A 12,535-nucleotide genomic window follows, 5' to 3' on the forward strand; every position below is an offset into this window, starting at 1 on the left:
CAATGAAGTTTTTTGCTTACCAATAATTTTCTTAAACGCAATTAAAATCATGCTTAAACAGCAAATGATATGCGTATTCGATACGAACATTCAAATATTAATTAAATAACGGAACATTCATTATAGGTACCAATTTGGCAATACATCAAATATAAATCAATGTTTGTAAATAAGACATCTATTCAGACGAGCAATTTCAAATTTTTCTATAGAATACAAAATTAATGTACCTACATTTTATAATGTTTACAATAATCATATTATTCTGGCTGGTAAATGACAAAATGTAAATTTGAAGTGGCATCAAAACAAACCATCAGGTACAACTACATATAATTTCAACTAATAATTGACGTAACTATTATCTACTGATAAATACTTTGTGAATATTTTTATGGAAGAAATTAGTTAATATGTCATACCTACTTTTAGATTCTGAATAAAACGAGGAATGTATTGGTTTTATTATAAGTTTTTTTTTTTTTTTATACACAATTTTAACCAAAAAGATTGCTCCGCTCATAAAAATCATAAAGATTTTTGTTAGGAAATATTGTTTTTTTGGTATTTTAAAAGGAATAATTTTATAAATTTTCCAGTACTTTTTTAAAAAATGCAAAAAACAGTCGAAAAATTAATTAGATAAAAAAGTTTACGCGATAGTTTTCTACAAATTAAAATTTTTATTTTATTGTAATTAAAAAAATTCAAAAACTCAAAAAAATTGCTGTACAGACTTTGAAATTTTCACTGAAAGATTATATTAATATTTTTTATAAATGGTATTTTCAAAAGATTTTTTGAGTTATTTATAGAAAATTGAAAAATTTTTTACACTTTATTCTTTTTAAATAAATTCAATTTTTACACACCGGTAGTAAAAATGCTATTATATTAATTGCGCCGAAAATCGCAGGTTAAGAAAGAAAAATTTGAGATTGGAAAAAGATATACATCTATTGCGCCGATCGATATTCGAGTTAATACATTTTGCGACTACCTCATTGATACATAAATTGATGAAAATGCAACTTTTCCCTCGTATCTTTGGTCATCATGTAATATATCAGGTGAAAGAACAAAAAATACCTGTGAGGCATTCCACTAAGCGTTCGGGGAATATTTTTATTCACCCCATCCAAATATTTTTGTTTTTTATGAAGTTTTAAAAATAATGTAACGCAACAATCGTAATAAGTAATCTCTTAGTTATCACAAATAGACCAAACCATTAATTTATGACAAAAAAATAAATAGTAAATAGACATAACTAATTTTAATATTAAACTTTAGAACTTTTCAAAATTTGTAGGTTTAATGTAAATATATATTATAATATTAGTGTAAATACCAAGTATGTAAAATAATAAGTTTGATTTTAATTTTAATTTTTGTTTTTTGACATTATGATTTTTACTTGTACTGTATAGTTGTTATACCGGTGCAATAGATGTATGCCTTTTAAATATACACTTTTTATACCGGCGCAATAGATGTATACCTTTTTAATATACCCTTTTTATATCGGCGCAATAGATGTATACTATACAGGTAGTGTTCCAAATGCGGCGCAATTGACGAATACCGGGTAAAAATAGGTTCTTCCATAAGTTAACTGTGGATGCCAAAGTTATATTTTAGATTTTGGTTCCTATTACCCATAACATATATTGATTTAATAATATTCTTTTATACATAAAATACTTTGGATGTTGTATTTTATAGTAATATAAAATAAATTATTTTACATAATCTAGGCCCGGGCCTACAGGGCCTGTGCGGCTGTGCCTAAATACGCCTCTGACAACGGGCCCCTCCGGAGGTCCGGGCCCCTACTGCCCCACCCTCTCGCCGGCCCTGTGTAGGTACCTAACTAATGTGTTTCAGTAGATTTCAGTATATTGTAATCGTTGTTCATTACTACTTGAATTTTAATGACATATAATATATTTTTTCACATATTAAAACTTCACACAAAAATTGCTACTCCAAAGATTTGATAGCCCCCAAAAAGTTCCACCTTTTTAAAAGCCCCTTTTCTCTCTCCCATTAATGTATTCTGAACGTATCATATATACTTCTTAATTTGGTGAAATATGATTAAAACAGTGCGTGAATTTGTGTATATGAAATTTATAGGACTGGATCAAACTATTTTGTCAATAGTAAACTAGTAAATTTTTGTAATATGTATCAATAATAATAGTATTGTATGTAATAGTATAGTATTGTTGTTTCTATAATTGTATTCGATTTTAGATAGTATCGGCACTAACGTACCTAACATACCTATGTATTATACATTATGTGTAAATGGGTACATACTTTATACAGGTGTAGTGCGTTGGTATGGACGAGAATAGGTTCAAATGTCAGTCAATAAACTGCCATTGACCCAATGATAGAAATAATAAAAATAATAATAATAACGGCATGTCTAACTAAGGTCTTAGACCCCTGTGCGCATTGAATAAGAGGGAGAAAAAGTGTGGAAGAATGTGGGTGAGAGAGAGAGGGACCGACAAGGATTACGTTTACAACCACGGAATATTCTGAGGATCAACCGTGGTCCATGATTTTAATATTTGTTGTTTATTGGTTATCATCTGAGGGGACCGTATTATATGTATTACTTTTTCGTTATCACCGTCCGATTGTATCGTAGGCGTACTATACAGTTGTAGTTAGTATACTTGTCTATGAGTGTAGTGTATACCTATCACTTAGAGGAGGAAAATTCATCTAGCCAACATGACTCGATGACTGGACATTTGAGTGACATTTGACTGTAATATCACATGGTAACACACAACTACAGTGTCATTATATGAGATCTGGAAATCGTTACGTTTTTCGATCTATTCAAACTATTTGCTTCGATGGTTTTTCTTGCCGTGTACCATTATCACCACGGAACGGGATTATAGTGGGATTTTTTTTGTCTCCCCCTCCTAAGCGTTCCCTAAGCGATTGTATAAAAGAGAAGAATACAAAATAGTAAAGGTTAACAGGTTATGTTAACGAAATTTAAAAATTAAAATCAATTTGCCTGATATTAAAACACCAAACGGAGTCAAGTCGAGTTCGTAAAAATAATAAATTAGCGATAGTTAATTTAAGCAGTGGAACTTAAATTTAAATGCTAATTTCATTGTCAAGTTGAAGGTTTTGTTGAACCGGTCGAATTCCTCATTTACGTTAGCCTTTTGTGTAAGTACTTTTTTTACATTTTAAAAATAATACGAGAAAAAACATGAATTAATTTCAACCAATAGTCTCTTGTGCTCAAAATTTCGTATTTCATGTCAGTAATGTGAGTTTATGTAGTCTGATGTATAATTCTCATCTTCTATCCCAATTGTTCCAACTTTAACATTTAGTTTCCTCTACATTTGTCTTTATATAGATACAATTAAACTAGTCTGTAATTTCATTAGCGTGTATTACCTGTGTTAAACTAATCACTATCTCAGTATAGTCCTCCGAAAAAAATTATGATTATCTAAGCGCTAACAATTGTTGTTTGTATGCCGGTGAAATCTAATTTCGGAACAGTCAATTGCCAAATTGATTAATAACTAATGTGTAGGTAGATTGTTATACTGAAATCACTCTATTATTTATGAAAATATAATCTACTATTTACTTTTATCTGTTAAAATCTGGTATTTATGCTTTGGTTAATCTACTTTCAATATTTTATTTATAATAAATATATACTATATTATACTAACTACAATTTTTCAAATTAATTTTATTTGTGAGAAATAGTGAATTCTGTTCCTTGATTGTATCCTTTTAACTTAAGGTAAGATAATACAGAAGTTTTTAAAGTAATTTTCATCTTACATAATTATCCTATTTAATCAAAAAATAGTTTTTCTTAAAATATTTAAACATCAAGCTAATAAATTATTAACAATTATAAATGAATAAAAATTTTAACTAATAATTCATTTCTATGTTGAGTTTATGACTCTATATGTTTCTTTTAATTCATTAATGTTTATTAATTTATTAATTATTTATTTTAATTGTATACATTTTTTTTGCATTATTTATGTAATGATGTAATTTCTTGTTTTCAGTAATGATTAATATAGTAGTTTTTCCTGCAAATTATTATTATCAACATCAGGAAGAGACTTAGATAGTTGATTAAGTAATTTGTTTCAAGATATTTTAGTTATAAAGTAAGTAGTTTTATATTTGTATAGATTTCAGATATATTCTCTTTTTATTAAATAAATATTTAGGTAAAATATTGAGAATGACTAGAAAAAATTAATTAAGTTCTTTCTTTTTTTAAGTATAAAATGATAATAATACCTTCTAGATTTTTTATCATATAATAAATATTTAAAAATATTTAAATTCAATGTTAAATATAATTTAATTATTTTAATTTCTTATCTATATTATTTTAGATATTTCAAGTAATTTGATCACTATGCCTCCATACAATTCTGTTAAAAGCCTGCAATCTTTAGCGTTGGAACAGACATGCAAATATATATTGGATATTATCCCTCAAATGAGAAAAAATATAAATGGCTTTCGTGAATATTTTATTAATAATGCGCACGCTTGGGCTAGAACCACCATCTTGGACTACACTAAAGTTCTATTGTAAGTTATTTTTAAAACAATAAGTAATAAGTATAAAAAGTATACTTTAAATAACACCTAATATAAATCCAAATTAAAAAATTACCATCCTTAACATGTATCTAATTTATGAAGTTTAGAAAATTATTAATAAATCTTATATTGTTAATATTGTATTAATTTAGAGATAATGGTGAAAAAGATCATCAAATTTGGCATGAACTCGATGGTGTTTTTGATAGAAATCCATATTTAAGACTAATATGTTCTCAAATACGCAGATGGCTTGTTATAGCAAGTACAATGTTGGATGTTGGAGTTCATCGATTACCACCAATAGTTTTTGAGGGTTATATGGAACGTGAGTTCCACGATTTTGTTTCTCTTTTAAGTCGTTGTGATACTCATCTTAGAGGACTATGTATAACTTTTATGGTAAGTTTTTATTTATATATTCTTAATATCAATTATCATATATTTTATTTTTATAGATGTCAAATAAAAATGATTATACTCCATCAGTGTATTCATCAATGTATATACTTCAAAAATCACTTCATGAAGGTTTAGCATCAAAACTTGTATTTCTAAAGCTTTTTGCTATTTGTGATAATTCAATGTTGAAAATTATTGGTGAAAATGCCCTATTCTTGAAACATTTAGATATAACCGGTTCATGGAATGTAGATGAAGCAGGCATCAAATATTTATTGTTTAAAGTATACATTTTATTATTATAATTATTTATGATTTCTAATTTTTTTTTTTTTTTAGAATAATATGCATGTAGAAATAAACAATGTATCTAATGATGAACTCTGCAAACAGCTTAGTCTAGTATATGATGATGAATCACTTTTAAATGTTTGTTGTTTTACCTTAGAACAATTGAAAATTCAAGATACTAATACAGAAGATGCCAGTTTGTTAATGATTCTCGCATGTGTCAAGAGTCTAAAATCCTTAGGGGGTTTTCTTTATTTTAGGTTAGATAATAATTTTCTTTTTAAAATTATATTTTAATAACCAATTAATTTTATTATTAAGGAATATTGGAGATGCACTGGTGACAGTATATGAGAATTCTCTTAAGCCTCGAATTTTCCAATTAACAGAGTTATATGATATGCAGCTGACCAGTAAAAAAATTGCTATTCTCAAGGAATGTCTACCACATTTAAAAAAACTGTATACCCGACTGTCTTGTGTCTGCACTCCTCGGGATTTTGCTGATCCGGAGCAGGGTTCAATGTTTTGGGGTCGTGTTCAAATTCTTACTATTGATCTTGATTACATGATGAATCGTCATTTCATCAATTTTGTGAAAAATTATGGCCATAACTTAACAGAGCTCATCATTCTTGATCAGGTGCATTTATGAATCAGCTTTTTTTTTATGTGTTGTTTAAAGTATTATAATTACAGAGCACACAGTTATCTTCCGTTCTGCCTAATTTCCAGGAATCTGATATTGATGTTGCTAAACTATTAAAAAGTTGTCCAAATTTACATGTGTTAAAAGGATATTTACATATTTTTGAAACACCAGATGGTCAGTTTACCAAACTCAAATCAATTGAATTGCATATGCCTACTGTTGAAACAATAAATTGGTTTTTTGAAAATTGCCCTTGTTTAGAAGAAGCTAAGGTATTTTATACTTATATATTTAAATTTATAATTGACCCACACTTGAAAGTACTTGACAGTACAAATTTTGTCTTTTAAATAAATTACATTTTATCAATAAATTAAATTTATTTCAGTTGTATAGTGATTCAAGGAATTTGTATTGGAATACACAAATTTTTGAAAGGCCACCTCTTATCATGTGCAATAATCTCAAACGATTGGAAATTGTATTTAATGATGAACATCCAATTGTGAGTAAATATTTTTACAAGTATTAACTATATACATTATTCTTTAATATGTACTAATGTTACTTTTTGTGTATTTATTTATAGATTAATCACCAAACAGTTATTCAATTCATTGATAAGTGTTCAAATTTACAACATTTGGGACGATTAGATAAATGGAACTTGGACAAAAAATTTGTTAAACAAGTAAAAAAATATATTCAAGAGATGAATTATGAGCTTGAAATTTATTAGATGATAATATTGATTTGCCAATAAGACTGATATGTTAGATCTTAACTTATTTATAGATACAATTGTAAGGTATTTTTACACTATTTGTTGTTTTGACCTTTAATATGACTTTATTGTGATGTATTGAAATTAATATTAGACTCAAAATATTTTCATAACAATATCATAAAAAAAAAAAAAAAAAAAAAAAAACAATAATAATAAATATATGTATATATTAATTTTATTTTTGAACAGAGTCTATATGATTTCTTGTAATTTTGTTTATAAATTTATAATATATATCGTCATCTTCATTTTCACAAAAATCTATAATATACGATACCTTATTATCCTGAAAAAAACAAAAACAGTTGGTCAAGGCTTGAATTTAAATGTTTGATATTTCATTTACTTCAATAATAGAGTCTATTATTTTATTTTTTCTCGTTAACTTCCAGAGATTAATAGCTAATGTAGCCATTTGAATTTCATTTAGATCTGCTCTGACAATGATACGTATGAGCAATTCAAATGCCAATTGTTTCTGCAAAATAATTATTATATTTTGGTATATTAAATTATTGAATAATATTTAAAACATACTTGACAACTAGGTTTATCAGCAATGTTTTTTAATTGTTCAAGTATGTTGTCCAACAAAATGGTACACATAGAGTCTACATCAGCCACAAACTGTGGTTCACGGCCATAGAGAACATCGTTAGAATCCACTAATGAATTATATTATATAAGTTGTTTACAATTTAGTATTGATTCTAAAAATCATATCATTCATTACCATCTGGTATTCTGTAAGGATATGTGTCCAATGTTGCAGTAGCCATCATATCTAGTACGTACAAATAGAGTAAATGTGGTTGCATTGGATCTGTCCAGGAGTATTGTCTGATAGAGTTGATCAAAATTCTTACTTGATGCATGACTTCTTGATCAGGACAATCCTAAAGTTCAAGTAACATGAGTAATATTATTAAATATTAAGTTATTGAAAAGAAATCAAACAAATATTACTGGCACTACAAGTAAAATTGACAACATTTGCTTAATATAAGATACAAGTATGGGTTCAGTATTAATTGTGTGACCGTCAATTTCTAGTAATGCTGGAAAATCTCTAACTGTAATTGACGCTGCTTTCAGGCATGCATCAGCTGAAATTAAAAATGTCATACTAATTATTAACTGTTAAACAAACATGTTTAATGTTATCCATACCTTGTCCAAGACATCCATTTAAGAGTGATGTTTGCCCAGTTAAAATATAAAGTTGCAGTTTGACAAGTGGAGAAGTAATGGATGGAATAGTAATATAACAATATGCTGAGCATGCACGTGCAAATGAATTTTTAACTAGCACTCTTGATGCTGATACAGACATGACCATTAATTTATTCACGCACTAAATAATTGTAATAACCGAAATATTTACAACACAAACGGAATATTTTATAATAAGCTCTTACTTGTATGAGTGCCGATTGCACATAATCTAATCTTATAAATACTCCTCTGGCTTCCATATAGAAATTCAAATATTTTTCTAGATCATTGCCATAATTGACACGAAAAATAAAACAAGCTATTAGACGACTAATTTGACGTACTTCATCTTCAACTGTTAAAGAACTAAAAATATTAATTATATGTAGTAAGTATTAATTAGTCTTAATATTCAAAAATTACATACTCAACAGAATCGTGTAGTATCTTGCACATGTACATAAGACAATCATTAATCACAGGGTCAGTTGACATGACATTTTCCCCACGTGTTCGGTATGCTTCTAAAACAATTTTACAACTAGCTGCTTTATTTGTATCTGATCCAAACATGTCCAAGTAGGGCAATAAATAGTTCTACAAATAAATTATATATAATACATTTATAATTTGATATTTAATTTAATTTGGTTGGAATACTCACTAAATGGAATGTATTTTCAAAATCTTCTATATAATTAAGTAAATGTTGTAAGATATTATGTAGCTGTGAATGAAATCGTTCTATTCCTACACGATTACTCAAGTGTCTAGTTATATCATTCATGAATATGCTTATTTCTTTATTCTTTATGTAATGCAATAAAATTATTACTCGAACATAGTATTAGTATATTATTTAAAATAAAATAATTAACTTTGGATAGTAGTTTACCTTGAAATGTTTTACAATGAAGTATATCCAAGCTTCAGCACATGCCATATATCTTTCAGAGTCTTTAACTTTGGTTACCATTTTCCATGCTTCTCTTAAAACATTTTGAGCATTCGGTACAATATGACCTCTTAAGCTATTGCCAAGATTTTGTATAACTAAAGTTTGTGGAACAACTAAATAAAAAAAAAAATGTATAAATTCTATATTATAAATCAACATAAGTATATAAGGCTTCACAAAATGTCAATAATTTATTAATAAAAAATTATAGAAATGTCAAATTACCTTGTAGAATAATTTAATCTAATTTAAAAGTACACAATTTTATATAAAATTTGTTTGAAAAAGTATAGTAAAATATATAAAAAAAAACTAACCATCATATTCCCATTTTGATATTAAATTAATAAGGTATTCTGCTTTTATTGCTAGATAATTTCCAGGAAATGTGTTCACTATAGTGTTGATAAGTAGTCCACTGTTAATCATGGTATTTTATTGAAAAACAAAAATAATAAAAAAAAAAATTAAAGAAAAATATTTGTAAATAATAAAATTACTCACTGGAGATTTTGTAATGTACACCACCTAACAATCTCATCAAGTTTAAGTGCATCTTTTCCAGCACTTAATCCTTTTACTATCCACTCTAATGCTGGACACAAAAGTTGAAAAAATTTCTCCATGCTCATATTTTGAGTTTGCACCTCTTTACTAACATATCTACTGTTTAACTAGAAAACAAAACATAAGTAAAAAGCAGGATATTTAATAAATCAGGATATTTTACTTGTTTATAAGTCAATAAGATGTCCTTGAAACTTTCTTCAAAATAATTTACAGTTAAATTTGTAGAAACATAGATCCTGCATAGATAACATCGTGCATACAATGCTACTAAAGGATTACCAATTCCACGAACCATTTTTATTAGTCTTAATAAAGCATTGTTTTGTTCACTGTAAAATATTAATCCATAACTAAGAGTTTAAAATTAATTATTTAATATACTAACTTTGGATTGATAAAACGGTAACTACGTAAAATAGCTGCTTCAATGTACAGTCTAGGTAGAAGCTCACGAATAGATGCAATTTTAAAAAACCAATTTTGACATGTTTCTTTTGCTCCTTCTGGTACCATATTTGGGGTAAAATTATCTGGAAGTTTTACTACATGACCACTAATTCATAAAAATTACAAAGATATATTAGTATATCAATTAATTTATTTTAAACATTAGGCGTACACTTAAAATTTTTATTTTATAAGAATCTTACTCAATTATTTCTGATTTTGATTTAAGCCTCTTAAATACTAGTTCTCCAAATAAGTCTAATAAATCTGTTACTAAAACAAATTTACTTGGATAAAACTGCATTGGTGAAGTGTAGCTTAAAATTTTGGTACACTGAAAAAAATGTTGGTCATGTAGATAGTTAAGACAATAAATAAATGAATAATACCTGTATAACTATTTTCAATGCTTTCACTCTTTGTTCATTACTCCATGCATGAATAATTTCTTTACCCAAGTTGTCCATATGTGATACAAATTCTTGTTGTGTTAAATCATATAGCTCTTTTTCTGAATATTCTACTTGATCGTCAAATTCTTCCAGTTCTTCTAAACGTGATCGTATAGTAGCACTCTGAACATTTTTTGAAACTAAAATGATGATAATAACGATGCAATGATGCTATTACTAACACATTATTTTTATATTACTTACGAGAATGAAATGAAAGTTTTTCAGAAGTTGTGTAACTGTTCAATATGCTCTGTTTATAATGTGACCAGGGTGGTAAATCGTCCAACCAATCATTATCAGCGTCATCAAAAGCAGTAGGAGTTAATTGAGCAGGTCGGCTTAGAGGATCATCTCCATAAGTAATTGAGGATGATAAAGGATCATCAATCAATACATTTTTATTAGTGAACTGCAAATAAAATAAAAATAAATAAAAATTTTAACTATAAAACAGTTTATCAATAAAAAGAAAACTATCTACAAATAGTTCGAAAATAATTATTTATTATTAGTTTTTATTTAATGCTATAACTGAATTAATAAGCTGAAAATATAAAATTAATAATAACTATGAAATGTATAAGTATAAATTATTTGTGTATTTAAATAACATTTTAAGTAGTGATATTTATCAAAAATAAAATTTGGAACAATGTTTAAAAAAGCAAATAATATAATGTTAATAAATAATGTTTTTTTAATATCACTAGACAAATTTTTCAATTTTATAACAATTTAAAATTATAATTACATACCACAGTTGTAGATGTTAGTTTTAATGGATGATGGTCACCACATTTTTCTAGAACACAATTTTTTTTACGCTTGTTGTAGTTAATAATAGGTTTACTATACCTGTCAATTAAGAAAATAAATAAATAAACATTTATAAGTCACTGTTAGTAAAAAGATGATTAATTGTAAATTAATGCATTTGCATTTATAGCAGTTGAAAAAAAAATTTAATTCACCATTCTGTTCACAGGAAAACTTAATATTTCAAACTATTTAAAAATTGTTTTAAACTTAATCTTAAAATGAGTATGGATTAGAAAGGTAGTATTAATATAAATTCTTTAGATATAAAAATTTAGATTTGAGTTATAATATAATACATTTGTTAATATATAGCAGCTACCTATACATTTTGTATTTTATTATCTTACACCATAATAGTTTATAAATAACTATTATTGTATAATATTTAATAACAATATGTATACGTATATGTAACAATATATAACTAATATGTATCTAGTAAATAAAATAATTATGATGCTATGAAATTAATTACATATATATTATTGAAAAATTATGCGTTTTAACACTTACCAATTCCATTCAAATGTGCGAGATGACATGTTAAGCTATAATTTAAATGTTTAATAAATAATAAATTCAGAATTGCCTATGAATACCTATATTAAACAACACAGAAAGATAGCAATTAATATAACATTTATATTTTATTATTATTTTTACAACTTTTAAAGTCAACGTTTTTAAAATTGAAGTTCTTAGTTGCGTTTATCAATCAAGAAGGACATGTTCAGATACACTCTTCATGATTGAAACCACGGTTTAAAATATATTATAAATATATATATTTTAAACCGTGATTGAGATGTTATTATGATCACTGATAACGTAGAACTTAATATTGTGGGCTTGGGTCAGTTCTCCTCATTGATAAGAGATAAAAATGATAAGAAAACATTTTATTATGCAACACCAACTGTTCGGAATCAAAATTTTTACTGCCAGGAATTTAACACCAAAGAATTAGGATACTGTGTTTATGTATTTTATGTATTTAACGGTTTACTAATAACATTTTAAAATTATAAATCATTTTCACTTTGGTTATTGTTTAAGACTATCACCTGCGATTATTTCATGAAAAAACTTTCAGCGATTATATTTAATAATAATCAAATAATAATAATTACTTAGTTTTGACTTATATGTACCATTCTTGAGGGATGCAATCAGTGAAAGAGGTCTTGATCATACAATTACAACATCGTCAGTTCCAAGCATTTATAATAGTGAAATAATTAGGTAAGTTTACTTTTATTGTATAATCATTGTTATGTGTATGCAATGTCAGAGTTATA

The 12,535-nt window shown here is 26.5% G+C and overlaps 2 protein-coding genes across 3 annotated transcripts; one reads left to right on the forward strand and one right to left on the reverse strand.

Moving 5' to 3' along the window:
* Positions 1-2,654: 2,654 nt before the first annotated feature.
* On the forward strand, positions 2,655-6,757 carry LOC112688877. Of its 2 annotated transcripts, none has more exons than XM_025562285.1 (10): positions 2,655-3,210; positions 4,089-4,193; positions 4,428-4,629; positions 4,794-5,043; positions 5,100-5,327; positions 5,383-5,594; positions 5,656-5,977; positions 6,034-6,258; positions 6,375-6,491; positions 6,576-6,757. In XM_025562285.1, exons 3-10 carry the CDS (start codon positions 4,451-4,453, stop codon positions 6,723-6,725), a joined length of 1,683 nt encoding a protein of 560 aa, XP_025418070.1. In that variant the 5' UTR covers positions 2,655-3,210; positions 4,089-4,193; positions 4,428-4,450; the 3' UTR covers positions 6,726-6,757. The 2 variants fall into 2 exon arrangements, with proteins under 2 accessions (XP_025418070.1, XP_025418071.1); XM_025562286.1 differs by having other exon boundaries at positions 6,070-6,258; positions 6,576-6,725.
* A 191-nt stretch (positions 6,758-6,948) lies between these two features.
* LOC112688876 (UPF0505 protein C16orf62 homolog) lies at positions 6,949-11,863 on the reverse strand. The gene is made up of 19 exons (XM_025562284.1): positions 11,751-11,863; positions 11,174-11,273; positions 10,620-10,827; positions 10,353-10,555; positions 10,167-10,297; positions 9,902-10,069; positions 9,677-9,845; positions 9,451-9,620; positions 9,264-9,364; positions 8,884-9,059; positions 8,653-8,796; positions 8,416-8,585; positions 8,192-8,354; positions 7,944-8,127; positions 7,740-7,879; positions 7,507-7,669; positions 7,311-7,438; positions 7,120-7,251; positions 6,949-7,059 (listed from the first exon to the last, which is right to left on the reverse strand). The coding sequence occupies exons 1-19, from the start codon at positions 11,777-11,779 to the stop codon at positions 6,949-6,951; spliced, it is 2,790 nt and encodes a 929-aa protein (XP_025418069.1). The 5' UTR covers positions 11,780-11,863.
* Between the last annotated feature and the right edge of the window lie 672 nt (positions 11,864-12,535).

This window comes from Sipha flava, unplaced genomic scaffold (genome assembly GCF_003268045.1).
Source record: "Sipha flava isolate LNK unplaced genomic scaffold, YSA_version1 410_pilon_pilon, whole genome shotgun sequence".
NCBI classification, from domain to species: Eukaryota; Metazoa; Arthropoda; class Insecta; order Hemiptera; family Aphididae; genus Sipha; species Sipha flava.

Bases quoted from the DNA above. Each gene is read 5' to 3' on its own strand.
- LOC112688877 (XM_025562285.1), top strand. From the start codon at position 4,451: ATGCCTCCATACAATTCTGTTAAAAGCCTGCAATCTTTAGCGTTGGAA. The intron at 5,328-5,382 runs GTATACATTTTA...TTTTTTTTTTAG, and splicing joins TCAAATATTTATTGTTTAAA to AATAATATGCATGTAGAAAT. The intron at 6,492-6,575 runs GTGAGTAAATAT...ATTTATTTATAG, and splicing joins TTAATGATGAACATCCAATT to ATTAATCACCAAACAGTTAT.
- LOC112688876 (XM_025562284.1), bottom strand. From the start codon at position 11,779: ATGTCATCTCGCACATTTGAATGGAATTG. The intron at 11,274-11,750 runs GTAAGTGTTAAA...CTTAATTGACAG, and splicing joins CGCACATTTGAATGGAATTG to GTATAGTAAACCTATTATTA. The intron at 9,846-9,901 runs GTTAGTATATTA...AATATTTTACAG, and splicing joins TACCGTTTTATCAATCCAAA to TGAACAAAACAATGCTTTAT.